At 39.9% G+C, this 18,776-nt stretch overlaps 1 protein-coding gene across 1 annotated transcript in view; it reads right to left on the bottom strand.

Annotated features, from left to right (window-relative positions):
- The window catches only part of ATLIG4 (DNA ligase IV), a 495,731-nt gene that overhangs the window by 352,614 nt on the left and 124,341 nt on the right, over positions 1-18,776 (bottom strand). Inside the window, exons 5-6 of the mRNA XM_089428338.1 lie at positions 17,937-18,011; positions 17,594-17,685 (exon numbers count right to left, since the gene is read on the bottom strand). Coding sequence (XP_089284464.1) covers positions 17,594-17,685; positions 17,937-18,011 — 167 coding nt within the window. The remainder of the gene's footprint in view (positions 1-17,593; positions 17,686-17,936; positions 18,012-18,776) is intronic.

The raw sequence follows: 18,776 nt of genomic DNA, 5'->3' as shown, positions 1-18,776 counted from the left end.
TCCAAATGTAGCGTGGCAATTTTTATTGCCTCCCCCTCCATCATCTGGTTTAGCTGGAAGTAGACATCTAGCTTCTCTACCCACGCTCTGGCTGAGCTCTTAGAAGAGCCATCAAAAGTTGGGAGAAACAGTCTCCCCACAGTACGCTGCAAATTTGTCCCCTGCATGTAGTTTCCCCCACTCTGTCCCTTGGGCCTATTATTGCCCTTCAGCTAGCAAAAGTCCCTGAAAGTGATAGCTTCCCTGAACTCGGGTCCATAGGAATGATACTCCAAGAAGTAGTCCCCCATAGGCAACTCCTCCTGCCCTTGCTGCCCACCAGCTCCAGATGTCAGGAATGTTGGAATTGTGGATCTAGGTGGTGTGTTGGTAATAATAGGCATGATGGGATTAAGGAATGTGTGGTGCTACGAAGTATCAGAGCCTTCACCCAGCTGCAATCCCCTTGAATTCCCTTACCCTTGTGGTTGCTACAATTCTTCTGCCTTAGTTCCTCAATACTCTTGGACAGGTCTGGTACTGCCTTGGTAAATGATGAGAAATCTCCTCCCCCTTATCTCTTCTATCTCCCTCATTCTCTGCCATGTTTGTTTCCACAACCTCCAATTCAGTTATCATGGGATTTGGAGTAATCTGCAATTGCCTTTCTCGACAATTGTATCTCTATCTCCGATAAGTCATGTTTTGCCAATCCTTTGGTGTCATAGACTGCGCTGCCTCCCACAGGCTGAGCTAAGTCTATGAGCTTTTATACCACTATAATATTCCTAGGGAATTTTTACAGTAAATAACAAAACATACATAGACAAAAAGCCACAAAAATTAAATACATGAAGCAGACCATGAATATGCACCAAAAACTGTGCTGTTGAGCCATCTTATTAGAATATGAAGAGGGTACAATGAGGTATTGGAAAGAGTGCAACTGGGCTTGCTCAAGGCCAGCTAGCTAAGCCCAAATGAACAATACAATGTCCCTCTCAGGTGTGTTGTTGCTCTATGTCCTGGTTGTGCGCTGAACTACCTAGAAATACACTATTGGGTGTGAATAACTGCTGCTAGGGCCTCCTTCGATGCTTAGAAAATCCCAGGAAATTAACCCCGGTCTCTCCACCAAATACCCTAAATAACCCACGAAGGAATTGGCCTATGGTTGACCTTGGAATTTCAGCCCTCTTTTCCCTTTATGGCTCTACTGCTGGGAAATTTGACCCACCTGTTAAGCTTGCTACAAATAGCCCCAAAAATGGCTGCAATCTCCAAGCAAATACTCTCCCAGGGTCCTCCTCAAATCTCAGGCCCAAACTCCCTTCACTCCTCAACTCCCAAGTGTGGCTCCTCCAAGCAATACGCAGTCACTACACTACTGCTAGTGACTTCTCCCCAAAAACTCACACTCCCACTGCTGGAACAATCTGAAAAGGATGGAACTCCCTCCTTGGGATGACACTCGAAGTCCACCAAAGCAAGGGTTGAGATTTCCGCTCGGAAACACTCATGTGCTAAACAGCACTTGCAGACTTGGCTTCAGCTCAAGCATGCTATGTCAAAGACAAGTTTTCTGAAAGATGAATGAATGACCAAATGAGTGCCTTTCCTTCCTTTTTGTCAAAATGCCTCCAACATGCTCATGTGGGCCCAGCTCGATTTCCTCCCACCGAATTTCCCTCCAAGGCATGTGTATTCTCCATGTGGGCCGCAATTCTCCATGGGTGGCCCCCACGCTCCACTAGTGGCTCGATATTCTCTTCCACCTCTAATGTTTGGGGCTTGCTTTTAATCAAAAATCAATGTGGGGCCTCTAAACCCACATTTCCTAAGTGCAAACATGAATTAAGACAAAATTTACCAAAATTGATATTTCACTTTGTAATAATGCATAGTGGGAATATCACACTTTGAAGATGTAATGTCCTTTGCAATAGCATATTGAATTTCTTTTGGCTGAGACTGGATCACTTACGGTCCTCTAAAAAAGGGCCCCCAAGTTGATTTCCAATGATAAGCATCAATTTGTTGCTACTTTGTTGGGATGATATTAGAAGACAGGCATGTGACTGTTGGTTGTTGAAAAGATTTGGCACCTATCTCCTCAATTTTGGCCTCCCTTGCTTTAATTATGTAGGCATCCATACAACCTGTTAGTGTCAGTCTTTCCAGCCTTCCTCCAGTGATCAAATATGCTCTTACAAAGTGGTCTCAGAGTGTCAAGGTCAAATTTTGTCATTTCAGTGAGTCTTCAAGCAAAATTTGGTCACTAGGCATTAGATCTAGGGTTTGCTTTCACTCCTTCTAAAGTTGTCCAAATGTCGGTCCATGTCATCATTCATCTGAGTCTATCATCATTCATAGGGTTGTCATCATCATGTCAAGTTCCATTGGGTCATTTTACTCCTTGTTCATGCTTCAGTTGCGCCTAGGCAAGGTCATTTCCCTCTCCTAGGGTTTTGGAGGTAATTTCTCTTGGACAGTCAAATCATCAGCAAAACTTATATCCTGATGTTCATACACCTTCCCCTATCCTTAAAATACCTTATCAAACACTTCCCATCACTGAGATTCCCCAAATTCCTCATTTTTCCACAAACCCTAGTTTCTTGCTACAACCTGGCAATTTTCTAGGGTGGGCCTGTGTTTTGCCCTTTTGGACCCCTTCCCCTCACTCAATCTCTGAGATTCCACTTTCCCCTGCTTCCTAACATCCCTCCCTACTTCCAAAAATTTTCTCAAGAATTTAGAAGCCCCTCATCCCCTTCGTTTCGCTTCATTTCCACAAAATTCCTTGTTTCACACATCGGGATAAGTTTCACTCAAAAGATGTTTCAGAGCAATCAAAGATGAATTTTGGAAAACTGAGAGAGGTTTTTGTCCAAAACATGCCAAAGAAGAAAAACCTCCCTCACTTTTTACACAAGTGTCATGGTTTTAGAGAAATGTCAAAAATACAATCGCCTCGGGAGAATTGATGCACCTCTGAAGTGACCTTGGGAAAATCAGGTTTTCTCCTAGCTTGGTTGGTCAAATGACTTTCTTGATGAGTCAAATGATAACTAGACACAAATAGCTTTCCAATGAGCTATCATGAGCTCAATTTGGAGTTGAGGAAGGCATTCAAAAGTTGACTGCAACAGCACTCTGCCTTGAGGCAGCCTCATTTGGCACATTTTGACCAGTCTTGGGAGATTTGATTTTTGACAAGGCAAATGAACTCCAAATTGAAAAATTCCAATTTTGTTGGAAAGTAGACTCAAAGACCTTTCCAACGAGCTATCCTGCGCCCAATTTCGACACCGGGAAGGCCTCCAAAAGCCTCCTGCAAAATGCACTATGTAGCTGGGTGCGCGCTACGCATCAGGGTGGGCGCGCTACGCACCAGGGGCGCGCTACGCATCAGCACACTTTTCTCAGTGTAAATTTACTCGTGCGCTACGCACCAGAGGCGCGCTACGCGTTGGGTTTTTCGCCCAGAAACTTGCCAGCAAGCATTCAAATCCTTTCTTAACTCAAGCAAACCACAACATTTTGAGAAAAAGAAAAAGTCCACAGTCAACTTTGCACACAGTTGTATATCAGCATATATATTCAAGCTACCTTGTTTTTAAAGAACATGTCAAAGACCAAGTCAGCTTATGAGCAGGATTATGATAGTGATTCTACACCAGAGGTAAGTGTGCCAAGGAGGTATCACAAAGGTGGCAAAGGTGGTCGTGCATGTCAGGGAGAAGCCCACTTCTTTGGCTCATTTGCAAGCTTGTCCACTTGCAATGAACTGTTTTCAGTACCAATCATGTTTTGAATATTGTGAGCGGATCTCACAAATCCAACATCACCGAGAACTAGTTCGCTTATTTGTCCTACATTTGCAGAATGGTCATGTAAACCTTGCTGGAGTGGATTTCACCTTGTCACCTGAGATTATTGCTCAAGCCACCGGGATACCAAATGTAGGGGAGAAGTGGAATAAGCGCCAGCAGTTAGACAGATTTCACTATGAGCCATATATCAAACCCAGGTGTATGAGGCACTTAACTGCTGTTTTTCCTTTCAGATTCCTAAGGGATGAGTATGCACTGTTGATGAGACTTATTATTCGGTATTTCACTTGTGAGGGCAGATTTTCACGTCTCTATTCGTACCATATCCGTTTGTTGATGCATTTCACAAGGGTACGAATGATGAACATTCCATTTTTCATGTGTCGCAACATAGAGAGGATGGTGCCTTTAGTACAAAGGAAGAGCCCAGCACATCAGCATAAGAGCATCTATCATTATGCACTGATTAAGATCATAGTGATGCATCAGTTGGCACAGCAGGGTATTGCTTGGGAGGAGTTCATTTCTCGCGACTTTTTCACGGTGCCACAGCCACCTCCCGAGATTGTCCATGATGAGGGAGGGCCTTCACATTAGTTTGACATTCCTGAGCCCGAGCATGTCAGCGCTCCTTCATATGTTACATATCAGAGAGGCCACAGGGCCTTATTTGCATCTGCACGGCAAGTATTATCTCCACCTAGAGTGGAAGGGGTCTCGCCTTCTTCATCAGCACAGCGAGTATTATCTCCACATCAGGTGGAAAGGGTCTCGCCTTCTGCAGCACAGGTACAGGCACAGGTACAGGATAGAGGCAAGCAATCCATGTTGGATGAGGGACCTTCAGTTCTCCTAGCTCGGAGCTAAAGGAGGTCATTCAACAACAAAAGGCTGAGAATCACTTGTTGCAACAGAAATTGGAAATGGCCAATTGGACAATCAACTACTTGGAGCAGCGCAACAAACAGCTAGAAGATGAACACACTCTTTATGAGTTGCGGCGAATCCGAGAAGACCGAAACTTGGCCCGCAAGAGACCCGGTGATTTGACACCTATTGAACAAGGGTCTATGCTCATCCGGGTGAACACTCATTTAGAGAAGTTGCTAGCCAAGGCAAACAGGGACAAAGATATGCTCCGCCACATGAAGAATCATTATTGGGCCCGCATGCATGTTTGCAAAGCGAAAATGAAGATCCTTAAGAGGCGATTGAGCAAGGCATTAAAACGGCGAAAAAGGCTCGATCCACTCCAAATTTTGGCCAAAGCCTCCTTGAAGGAGCATGGTACTTGATGATACACCCCCAGCTCAAATCTCAAAAAAATTGGAGAAGTTTTGGTCAATTTTGAAATTTTTGTATTGAAAACAGATTTTTGCCCTCAACGCGTAGCGCGCCGCGTGCTACCCTGAAGATGGGGAGGCCCAATTCAAGAAAGGTTTGCATTTTTGGATTTGTCATGATAAAATACACCTGCTCAGCCACTGCCAAGACATTTCATCAAGTTTTGGGCCCCCAAAAGGTCAAAACACATGCAAAAAATGACCTTCTGCCCCTTTTTGGACACACAGGAAGCAGTCTTGGGAGATTGCATTTTTGGAGGGACAAATGGGCACCAAATTGAGAAATTCCACTTGGGCTGGAGAGTAGACATCCAGACCTTTCCAACAAGCCCACTTGAGCCTCATTTGGATGCCGGGAAGTGCCCCAAAAGTGGGCTCAAAGGCGCGCTACGCATCAGGGAAATTTGCCAGTTTTTCATCTACAGCTCAAGACAACGCAGCTTTTGACTAGTTTTGACTTTTCATGGGATTTTTCACCCTCTTTGATGTAACTAATGTATTTTCATGATGACATGACACTTTTTTTACCTATTCTAGAAGATTCATTCATAAAATAGCAAAAAATTAATGAATGAATTGGTTTCCTAACTTATAGAGGCAAGTTGTTTTGGCTGCCTAGATTGTAGCGCTCAGTTTAGAATTGGTTGAACAGCTCCTAGGATGATGAGCTCGACCCCTAGGGGCAAGGAAATGTGTTAGCTTGCCTATATTATTTATCTTCTTAGTCATTTTCAGGGTTGGACTCTTGAGGGATAAGCTTAGACTGTATTACACTTTGTATCTCTGCAATTTTGGCAAAGGAAAGACCAGGGTTTTGCAGCACTATTTGGGATTCCTGTGGTTATTTGTGTTGATGGTGTGTTACTCTCATGTACTTATAAGTTTGTTATGTGTATCATTTTCCTACTATTCTCTTTTGCAAATTAAGAAAATGAAGTGTTAAGGTAGAATTCATGGTTTTCTATGCTCTGCCTTTAAGTTTGCTTAATATCTATGTTTTCATCTGTTTAAGGAGAACTCCTGAAAGTTTCTTGCTCTCCTTAGCTCCTCACCAGTCATACCTATCCATTCAATTCCTTTAAAGGCATCAAAACAATCACCTACCTTGCCCCAAAAAGACCTCTGCAAAAACTGTGTCTCATCCCCGCACCCAAAATTGCCTTGCCCTATTGTCCAACAAAACCCTAAAAATTTGAAATCGAACTTTCCCTATCAATTTATTAGCCTAAAATCAGTATTCTTTATTGGTCATCTCAACCCCTTTGAAGACCTTTTGCCGAGATAGACCCGCAGAGAGCCCTCTCCTGTCCTCGTAGGGCTAGCTACGAGGCTGAGCTTGGTTTGATGTTGCCTTGAGTTTTGCCTTCCTCAGCCTGAGGCAAAATTCGAACGCTAACACAACCCTCATTAGAATGTGCTAGTAATGTAAAATAATCTACGTGTGTCTTTGCCCATGCTCCAACTTGATCTATAATTTTTGTTAGCTTCTTAGTATGATCTTCAAATCTTTTCCATAACTTTGTGCACTCCTTTCCCAAAGAGGAAATTAATTCTTCAGTAAACCCTACAAGCTAGCAAGAGAGCCAGCTTTGATACCATTGCAATGTCACTTATGGGAAAAATTACCCTTAGGGTTGAAAAGAGCACATGACAAGATTTGTATTCGAACTAGTATCACAGTAATCTTTCAATTTAGCAAACAGGGATAATATTGAAGGCAATAAACAATGTAACTAGTGTTTAATTCCATTAATAACTCATACACACAAATCCAATCAACAATGCATGGGTTATACACCAACAATCCTTCCAATATCACACTAACATTTAGTTTCACAACAACTGCTAGCAAACCTTATTGTCCTAACACTATTGGTTTGACCTTACAACCAGCCTCAGTAGTTAGCCAAACTTTCTACCATAGTCAATTTAGTCGAACTTTGTCTTGCTACAGAGCATGCTATAGAGATATTTCATGCTACAACCCAACCTCACAAATATCCTACTGCCATGAACCTGTTAAATTGGTAATATAAGCCAAATTTATTTTCTCACATCAATTTAATTTATCCCTGGTTTATTATTTATTTGCCTAAATAATAATTGAATCACCGAAAAATAAATGCATTGGTATCTTTAACTTCTAGAATTAAAAATATGCAATAGAAATCAACCAAAGAGATTAATCATACATTTCAAAATTAATTACCCCACAAACAATTCCCTGACATTTCATTATTTGGAAAATCTAGGTTTTTCGACCCATAGAGCTACAAGGAAAAATACAATCTGGGACCTGCAACTCGGCTCCCTCGGAATGAATTCAGCCCAAGTAAACTTGGCCTCAAGGAAATCTGCCTCCAAATGAAATCACTTGAAGAAAATGGCCTCTAGAAACCAAATTTGCACCCTCCAGCAACTCGATTTTTGCCCTGCCACTAATCCGCAGTGGAAAACCCCTGGGACTCAGCCCCTTTCAAACAAACATAATCTCCTTCCGGCAACTCAACCCTACAATCTCCTCTAACCTATCCCTCTTGGATTCGCTCAAACCCACTCGCACTTCTTCCTTCTCTACACACTGGTCACTAAGCCACTCACGCTACAAAGAAAATCACGCTCTCTCGTGATGACTCACTCACACACTTGTGCTCTTCATTGTGTCTTCACCTCCATCACTAGCCTCCATTTATAATCTTCATTAAGTCCAAATCCCTAACCCCAATTAAATTATTTATTCTTAGAAAGTAACCCAATAGTCCACAATAATTAATTGACTTTAATTACCATAACTTTCCTAAGTTAAACTTAGGAAAGAAGACATAAATCACTAGAAGAGGCAAACAATGTCTTCCACATGTATAACACCAAGCAATTGTAGAAGACCTTTTGATGCTACTAACATCAATAAGATTGTCCTTAGGAATGCCTCTATCGTCACAAAGATAATAAGTTGCCAAGGAATTGCTCACGTAGGGTCAACAATCATCGACAAGGCCTCAAGGGGTATTCTGTCACCACATATTTGACATTAATGGTGTGTTGATGCCATAAGGAATCCTACAGGAGTAGCCTTTAACCACAATAGGGTCTATTCAGACCCTCGTTGTAATAGAGGGGTCCTTCAAGTGTGACCCACTATCACAATTGAACCTTAAAAACCCCTTGCTGCCTCAGATCCAACCCAAGAAACATCGCTACCACAAATTTAGCCCAGAAATTAATGCATTGTCAAACTACCTCAAGATGGGTCATTGCCTCAGGCAAAGTCACAGAAACCCTTGTTGCCTTAGATTTTATCTTAGGAACACTTCGCTACTTTAATCCTAGCCTCAAAACCCTTCATTGTCTCAGATCATGCCCTAGAATCCTCGCTTTTACAAATGCGTTGCCTCAAAACCCTTGTTATCATAAGATAGATGAACGTTGCCTTAGAAATTATTCTAAACAAAGTAGAGAGAACGGATTGGCTAGGGTAGAACCTTTCACCATTGAAACCAATCAGAGAAAAGGGGTCTTAAAACTCTCCAAGACCCTCAACTCAAAAATCGGAAAGATCCACAATCCATGATGATTAAAATGATTCTCCTCCTTTTTATAGATTCCCTTTGGAGTCTTTCCTCCTAAATTTGAATTTAAGTGGCTAACAAGTTTCCCTCCATTTGCCCCAAATTTGGGGTTTATTCCAAGTTTTCCTCCATTTAACCCAAATTATCTAATGTTACACCAATAACATTAAATAATGGGTTTCCACCTTTACAATTTACTATAGCCTATGGGGTTAGATAGGTTAATTTGTCCTTCCTTGGATAATTTAGTTAGAAGAGGACAATTTAGCCCCCCGTTACCGATTTTGCTTGTCCTCAAGCAATAGCAAATTTGGGACATCAATACTATGATCCTAAATATGCCAAAAGAATACCCCAACATACATTTGTTGTATTAGCCTAGCTCCCTTGTTAAACTATGAAGACTTCAACCTAGTCCCTGTTTCATTCCTCTGCTTCCTACAATAATGCCCACCCTACAACAAATTCAATAGCCTATCATTTTTCTTCTCCCTTAACATGATCAAAGCTTCCTCTCCTCTCGGCTTAAATTTAAATGTCTAAGGTTGTTCGTCCTCTAATTCAAACACATCATCCTCATCGTTATCATCCAAATCCACGTCACCAAAGCTTTTGAAACTGCTCTTCTCTCTTATTGGTTTCAAGAATGAGGATTTCTCAAATGACCCATATTCGTTCCTCTACTTCCTACAATGGTGCCCACCCTGCAACAAATTCAATAGCCTATCAATTTTCTTCTCCCTTGACATGATCAGAGCTTCCTCTCCTCTCAGCGTAAATTTAAATGTCTAAGGTTGTTCGTCCTCTAATTCGAACAAATCCAGTCACCAAAGATTTTGAAACTGCTCTTCTCTCTTATTGGTTTCAAGAATGAGGATTTCTCAAATGACCCATACTCCTTCCTCTAATCACCTCCAAACCACCCATCCTCATCACAACTGTAAGCCTGCCATTTTCTCTAGCACTATTAGAATCTCTACCATATCTTTCAGAGATGCTTCCACTACTTTCCTTTTCCCCAATTATAATCAACAGACGCAGCAACATCATCACCATTGTCATCTAAATTCAAGTTTGAAACATCATCATCATCTAAATCCAAGTCTTGAAAGCAATTTGCTTTAGCAATGGAAGATCGCAACTTCTTATCCACTCATGGATCCCTACGACTAAATATTTTCCTCTCATTATGTTCTTTCTTTCTACCAATTGTGCTTCCACTTCTACCTCCATCCATATAGAAGTCATCAAAATCAAAATGGCCATTATTAATGCCACAACCCCTACTCCTACTTTGCAATAGTGAGCAAATCATCATCGCTTATAGAACCATGATCATATATTCATCATTCCAAGCATTCGAAGGGTTTGTTGTCCTAACTGGATTTCGTAACTTCCGCTCCAAAAACATGGACTACTGAACAGTGAAAATCACTCATAGCATCAGTCTAATAATCCTTCCAAACTTGCTTGGCATTATGCATATGGTTATCCTTTGGTTGCTTATAATCACACTTTAGGCATGTTATATTTCTCCTAAAATTTATGAATTCACACACTTGAGAATCCCATGTCCCTGGAAGAGCAAGCCTCACAACGGTCTGAATTAGTGACATGCATGAATGGATTAATGAGATTCCCACTGTCCCTGCTTGGATTTTACTAGGCTATTGATTGCTTGCATCAAATAAGAAGGCAATACAAGTTTTGTTTGTGAGTGTACTCATTCTCCATGCATTAGTGCCCCCAATTCCTATATCATTCTCACTTACCGATGTATCTTTTTTCCGGTAGTGAAGAGCATTGTCCAAGGTCACCACATATTTGAATGTCCTTTCTTATGATTACCTCAATTGTTGCATTCAAATTCATCTTCAGGTGGTCTAGCTCATCATGGGCAAATAGGTGTTGCGGACATTTCTTGGACTAAACAAATCAAACGTTTCTGCAAGCATCGCAAATCCTTCGGTTTCTACTGTTGCCTTTGTTGAACTTTCTCCAAGATGTATAGTAGATACAATTTTTTGCCAAGTAATTACTTCCTATTGAGTTTCAATTAGTATTTATGCCCTTTGTATCACTGAATAATTACACTTCAGAAAATTCAACAGTGAATGCAACGAAAACAGTAAAGATCACAAAAAGACATGTTAATTTTCCATTGTTCCATGTTATTACAATCACTTAGCCCAATCTTTTCTTCAATTTAGCAATCAAATTTAATCTTCCAATGATAAATAGCAATTGTAATAGAACAGCAAATGAAATGTACAATAGAAGACAATCAAGAGCAATAACAAGAGACACAAGATTTGCTCAAATTCTTTCAAATTCAAACCCCACAAGGGGGAAAACCCTTTCAAATTCTTCTTTTATTAGATTGTCATAAAATGTTCAACAGAGAGATTACAATGTTCGAATTCATCAATCAAGAGTCAAACTCAAATCTTTGACTATCAAACAAAACCAACCAATCAATATCCAAATGATGAGCCCAATAATCAAATCTGGTCAACAAGACAAATCTGCAATTCTGATCAAAATCAACAAAAATAGCAAAAGTCCCAAGTGGTCAACGGTCAACAATCAACTTGCCTCTAAAAGAGCTTGCTCAACTGTCCAAAAATGTGGCCTTGAATGTTGGTCAAAATGCAGTCAAAACAGTTCCAAAACAGCCCTACAAAATCGATCAAAGACAAAGTCAAAGTCTGTTGAAACCCTAGTTGCAAAACTACAGTCAACCAAGGTCAAAGAGCCTAGAAAAGTTTGATATCTCCACAGAGAAATCCAGCCTCCAAAACAGTTCCAAAATCCCAAGTCAAACCACTCCAAAAAGTCAACGTTGGTCTTGAAAACCTCTTGGATGTCACTACGTGACATCTCCTCAGGACTCTGCACAATTTCTTCCATCATGGCATCCTTCAAAATTGTTGGCATGTATGCTCCCTCTGAACTAGGAGCTCTTCCGGTCATCTGGCATGGTTCTAGATGTTAGTACAATTTCTCCCTCTTGAGCAAAAACCATTCTAGCTTAAGTTTATGCTTGATCCTAAGAAAATCCTCTTGCCACAAATTTTGCTTTGTTCTTCCCGATGCTTCGATCTGCTGCCAAAGCCTTGGCAACCTTCACGATGTACTTGCAAACCTCATTAGGAGGTCACGGAAGAAACGATTATAATCAAGCAAAAGATACAAAGACAAAAGGCTGACCAGAAATAAAGCAATAATCAAGGAAGAAAGATATAAAGTATAGCGATTTACCATTTTCCCAGATTAAAAGTGTCCTTAATTAGTCACTTAATTAAATAAAAGAAGGGGAAAATGATTAATTGAAGGAAAAAGGCCAAAAGTGACTTAAGTGAAATAAAGTGAAGTCACTCAGATGGAATCAAGGGAGGAACTTCTAGAATAATATTAAAATAATCAAAATAAAATACTTCTAGAAGATTGGAGATCTATCTATCGAGTCTTTAAAAGGAGGAGAAGGAGATCATTTGGGACATCTTGGTTTGGCATTGTTGTAGTGAGGGTTGGAGAATGGAGTTCCCAGCTTTAGTTAAGCCCCAGGACGGAAACCCCGAGTTTACTGTTGTGTGTTGGACGAAAACCCAACACCCTTGAGGAGATTCCACCAAGAAATTTCACAGAGCTTCAGCGATGTTGGAGTGAGGATCATTCAAATCCTCAACTGATGCTTCATTTCTTTTTTTTTCTCTCTCAATTATTTCTATTGTAACAACATATATTATATAAATAAAGTTTAGTTCTAGTATTTGTTTTGTTTCTCTCTAAATTGGCATGGTTTCTCATTTTGATTATTTCTGCAATTTGTTGAGAATTTTGTTGTTGTGAATTTTCAAAAATAAAATAACGGAACATTTTATAATATCCCGAAATTATTAGAAATTTATCTATTTGGGACATTACACTTATGTATCTGGTTAATACTAGAATAGATATATGTTTTGTTGTCAATACATTTAGTCGGTTTATGGTTGAGTCAAAGCGAGTGCACTGGGTAGTAGCAAAACATGTCCTAAGATATCTACGTGGAATAGTTGAGTATGGATTGAGCTATATCTAGGGAGATGAAGTGAATCTAGTGGGTTATACAGATGTTGATTGTTGAGGCAACGTAGTTGACAGGAAAAGTACTTCAAGTTGTTGTTTCAGCTTGGGATCTGAAATCGTTTCTTGGTTCAATAGGTAACAGAAGTTAGTTGCACGGAGTTCTACAGAGGCTAAGTACATGGCAGCCAACTTGGCATCATGCGAGGCCATTTGACTTCAGAAGTTACTCATAGGGCTATTTGATCAGGAGTTGAGCCGATCGTGATACATTGTGACAATCAGAGCTGCATCAAGCTCCCAGAAAATCCAATGATTCATGATACGTCGAAACACATAGAAATCGAGTATCACTTCATCCGGGACTATGTGCAAAAAGGGACAGTGAAGCTACAGTATGTATCTACAGATGAGCAGGTGGCAGACATCCTCACAATGGCCTTAATGAAAGGCAAGTTCGTCTTCTTCAAAGATAAGTTGGGAGTGATGCAGAACACTTTTCTCACTAAGAGGGACTACTAAATTTTGGTAGCTTGGACAAGTGATCTTGCATAAGCTTAGTGTCGAGCATGTGAGCATCACCCGATGCAATGAGTGCTAAGTGAACTATTCAAAAATCATGAGAAATTAGTCGGTTACGACTATCTCTCATGGAAATGGTCATACGTGAATGACTTACTTAACACAGTTGAATCCCAAAATGATATCTAATATAATGCACTGTGTATAAATTCAAAATAGAGTCAAGGGATCTCTACTTGAATGGTTCATGAGGCACAATACTTGCTAAGGTTTTGCAAATGGGGTAGCAAGCTAAGTGGGCTTGATTGTGGGGAAAACTCCACAGTTAAGCGCGCTTGAGCCAGAGGAGTTCTGGGATGGGTGACCTCCTGGGAAGTCCTGGTTACCGGGTGCAAGCCCCGGAAGTGATGATTGATGCTATGTGATTCATTTCACTAGTTTCAATCCCACTTCTTCACCCCTGTGAGCATCACCCGATGCAATGAGTGCTAAGTGAACTATTCAAAAATCATGAGAAATTAGTCGGTTACGACTATCTCTCATGGAAATGGTCATACGTGAATGACTTACTTAACACAGTTGAATCCCAAAATGATATCTAATATAATGCACTGTGTAAACCCCCATACTTACATGCAGAAGATGTTCGACAAACTTCACTAGCAAAGTGACTTTTTATTTTTCATATGTAAAAGCACATTAATTAATTTAATTAATTAATGTTGGCTAAAGTAATGATTTATTATAAAGTACATTCAAGTGACTTTATGATTAAATCATGACCATTAGATCTAAGGAGTTGATGAGATTTAATCTCATCCATAGATCTCATCGTGAATTACGAGCTTGTGAATCACGAGGATGATTTCATTAATACAAGGTTGATTTTGTGGATTATGAGGTTGGGAAAAATTATAAAAGTAATTGCTTGGAGAGATCATGGCATGAATCCCAAAGGCAGCACGCACTTCAAGGAAGTTAGCATGCATGCCTAAGAGCAACAAGTGAACAAAAGAAGAGGAAAAAGGTAGCATTCAAACTGAGACAGGCCTCACATGTGAGAGGGTTGCACAAAGATCTACACATAGAAATCGAGGAGTATAACAACACACAGATCAAGGCACTATTGGCACATAGATCGAGGGAGCAATTTGGCACGTAGATCTAGGTATTGTTGGCATGCAAATCAAGGCAGTAGTTTGTTGCTTGGCATGCAGATCAAGGCAACAATTTGTTGCTTGACATCCAGATCTAGACAGATCTGTTTGGCTCAATTTCCAAGGAACTAGGACAAGTTTTGTAGTTGCAATAAATTTCTAATTTTTCTCTACAAGCTCAGATTAAAACAAATACGAATGTTGCTTTTCCCAAGTTGGGTTTCTGTTAATTTTAGGTATGTTCTATGCTTAGAGCAATTTATTTCAATTTTCACAGTTGGCTCAATAACTTTTCCAAATTAGCAATCACATCAGCATTAAAGTAAACTGTAGATAGAACATAAACATAGATCGCAGAAGACAAGCCAAGACAAGAGGACACAACATGTAGCACTAGCCAAGGACAAACCCCAATGTGGGGAAATCCTTGATCAATTCTTCTTATATGTTCTTCAATAGTTCAGCAAAGAGGGAGAGAGATAGTACATTTACAACAAAAGTCAACACTTTGACTTATCTAAATAAGAGCATAGATCATCTCTAAGAAGATAATACATGAGACGGTTGAACTCAGTTGAAGACATGCTGCTTCAACTGATTCTGCAAGGTGACTCCTTCACCTATCGTTGTGTTGCATCTCGTCATCATGCTGCACCTCACTGTGTTGCACCATACTGCACCCATCATCACTATGTTGGACCTCATGACCATACTGCACACATCATACTGTTGCACCTTATGTTGCCACTGCTATCCCATGTGCCATTGTTGCACCATGCTACCACAGTTGTTCCATGTGCTATTGCTGCACCATGCTAGCCACTGTTGTTCCATGTGCCATTGTTGCACCATGCTAGCCACTGCTGTCCCATTTGCTTGCTCCACCAAGCATCATAGCCTTGTTGTCCCATTTGTATTGTTGTTGTCCCATCATAGCTTGCTATCCCAATTGTGCCATCATTGCACTATGCCATTGCTGCTAGCACTGTTGTCCCACTGTTGTTGTTATTCCATGTTTGCCATACTGTTGTCCATGGGCAGAGTTCTGGTCACTGGTTAGGGCATCCTCCTGTAACCTACAACAGCCCAATGATCATGCCAAAACCCACCTTAAATTATGTGGCCTTCCTTTCTTTGCAAGGTAAGTGACCTCGTTGTTTGAGGAGGCACCTACAGCTCCATGTGTCATCTCTGTCATCCTAAAAATGACCCTGAAACAGTTCTTCTTTAACATGTTCCTGCCTCCATATGTTGCGGCTAGGGCATGTCATAACCCTCCTTGACTGCGTCTAGGGCCGATTATAACCCTCCTTCTTAACTGTGTCCTCTAGGTTACTAGGGTCATGCTAAGACTGCATCTAGGGCTTGTTTAGGACAGCGTCTAGGGCTTGTTTAGGATAGTGTTAGGGCTGCTTTAGGACTGCGGCTAGGGCTTGTTAAGGCCTCCTCCATAGCTGCATTAAACTTCTTCCATTAGCTCCTTTAGGTCAACGTAGATCCCTTCCATAGCTTCGCTGGCCTGTCTTCTTTCCTGCGGTTAGGGCAGCCTCTTTTCCTCCAATGCCTAGGGCTTCTTCCTCCTAGATTTCTCTCACACTAAAACCCAAGACAAGTGGAAAGAAATCAAGAGAGAAGTGTGTAGAAATGACTATCGAGTCACCAGCTTTTATACTAAAACATTGAACACATGTGGGTGTTATTTAGTTGCTGGCCGACCTTGACGAATTGTCTTACAACACAAATAAATTCATAACTCCATGAATACTTATCGGAATCGGATGATCTTTAGATCAATCCTACACCTCTCGATGAGAGGGATCTAAGAAAAATATCTGCTGCCATAAATAAGATGACCCACATGGAGTTTGGCCCTAGTTGTCAATTTTAACAGTTTCCAAGGTAAAAAGTTGTGTCAAAATTTAAAGTGCTTGATTTTTGTTTCCACTGTGTAGATCTTTTAGAAGCTCAGCAGTATTTCCTGTGTATGAGTTTAGATTTGAGTTTTCTACAAAAATTAAGTTATGGGCATAAAAATTTACTGGCGCATTAAATCATTTTGTTGGGTTTAAGAAAAACTAACAAATGATTTGTCTTTCTTTCTTGCATAGCTTAGGCGCCCTAGCTTGCTTTATGATTTTCCAGTGCTCCTTAAAGATGTAGCAATTTATCACTCATTGGGGTTGGGACATTAAAAATTTCCTTTATTTAGGTAAAGCACGGAATGCTTAGGAAGGTGATGAGGTGGGTAGACCTCATGCTAAGCTCTTGCCCAAACATTTATTCAATGTCCCAGCCATCTTTTGCATTTTGCATTTTCTTTCATTTGTGGCTTCATATGCTTTTATCTTTCTTTCAGCTGAAACAACCTCTTAGGGAAAAAAAATTAGGCCCTAACTCAAAGATTCATATATATGGTGTTAGTCCCAATGAATAATGACACTCAACCAAAAGAATGGAGGTAGAAATATGAGGGACATGGAAGGTGGTAAGTATGCATTACCTTGGGCACACTATATTAATCAGTGGTTCCCATTAGTGCGCCTCCAAATAGTGGAAGAAAAGGGCCCCAAGGGAGGTCACACTTGACTAGGGGCAAAAGATAATCTCCCAAGTGAAGTCTGGGAACAAGGGTACAACAAGAGTGGTGAATCATCTAGGTTGGCATGTGATCCATATTAGTATGCCCCAAACATTAAATGAAAGTACATGATTACAGAAAATGGTTAGTGTACCTTAAAATAGATGACCCACATTCCCTCAAGAAGTATGCTAGATGGGAAAGAGCACTAACCAAAGCATAGATGGAGAGCTCTGAAGTAGAGCTATCTGTGGATCATCATAGGGTTGCTATCCTTAGTTGTGTTCCCAATACAAGTCCTACTTCTATAAATTATGTCCACAAAAATCATTTAACTTTTTAGATTTCTATTCATATCACTAGCGCTAAAGAGATTACGAAGCAAGCTCATACTACAGGGCCTAATTGTACTGAAAGGATATTTTATGCCCAAATATCTCAAAATTTATTCAGATTTCGTTTTTGCTAGACCTGACTATGGAATAGTTGAAACATCTTAATACAGATGAAACTTGATAAGAACCATGATGTAAAATAAAACCTTGAGAAGAAGTGGACTTGATCCCCATTCTTGTGTATTTGGATGCGGTCACCATCAAATTTGCATTCAACAACCACTTCTTTGCCATGCATCTGGAACAATTAATTATTTTTTTAGTTCCAGCCAGTAAACACTGATGAAAAAACTAAGAATTCATATTCACCAACTGTTAAACATGAAGACATAACACCTCTAATATTTACCTCTAAAATAATTATCCATAGATTCTACATATTTCCAAATAACATCATGGTTGTCAAATAACCCAACTAACATACATCGGTACGACCATACCAAAAAGATTTAAACAAAATGCATAGTTGTCACACAAAATTACAAATACCTTTTTCCATGCAGTCTCAACATCTGGCACTCTTGATGCTAATTGTGGGCGCACTGCTTTCCCAACTTCAATGTCCTGAGATATTTAAAAATGTAATCTTCAAACCAATAAGAAATTGCAATTTGCAAATAAATTCACAAAAGGTGAGATAAAGACAGATTTAGAGGAAAAAGCATCCCTGCTAGAGTTTATATTATGGGCTTGTTTATTAAAATAATGGGTATATTTGTGTTTATAAAACTTGAAACAAGTGTAAGATAACATCAGAATTGCAACTGCAAATAGTCAAACTGAAATGCAACCAACATCTTAAAATTATGAATTCCAAGAAATTGTGCCACTAAGAATAAGCTTACATGAAACTCAAAATAATCATACACTAGAAAGGAGGACAAACTGGATTCTAAAATCTATTTACAATGTTTTAGATGATTATCAGAAAGGAGTGCAAGAGTAAGAGTTAATTTTGTCCCCATCTAAACAAGCAGATCTTATATTTACATAAAAAATTTGAATTTTTTTTTACTTGAAAATGGAAACAGATACACAGAAGTATCAATATACGATTCTGCCATTTCGCTCAATTATATCAGAACCAAATCGATCTACCCCAAAAACCAGACCCCAACCGAAACTGGTTAAAAAGGGAGAAAAAAACACTCAAACCCAAAGCCTAGAACTGAGAAAAAAATATACCAATCAAACAAAAATTATATAAATATTCAATTTTTGATGAAAAATATAAATATTTAAAATAATAATATTGCATAGCTGAAAAAATAGTAATATTATAGGACTCTACGCCCACAGGGTATAGAATAGACAGTGATGGGGTGTACT

Source organism: Pinus tabuliformis, chromosome 4_2 (genome assembly GCF_031772625.1).
Source record: "Pinus tabuliformis cultivar Carrire ecotype Pingquan chromosome 4_2, CPIR1, whole genome shotgun sequence".
In the NCBI taxonomy this organism is placed as follows: Eukaryota; Viridiplantae; Streptophyta; class Pinopsida; order Pinales; family Pinaceae; genus Pinus; species Pinus tabuliformis.
This window is presented reverse-complemented; position numbering and strand designations above follow the sequence as displayed.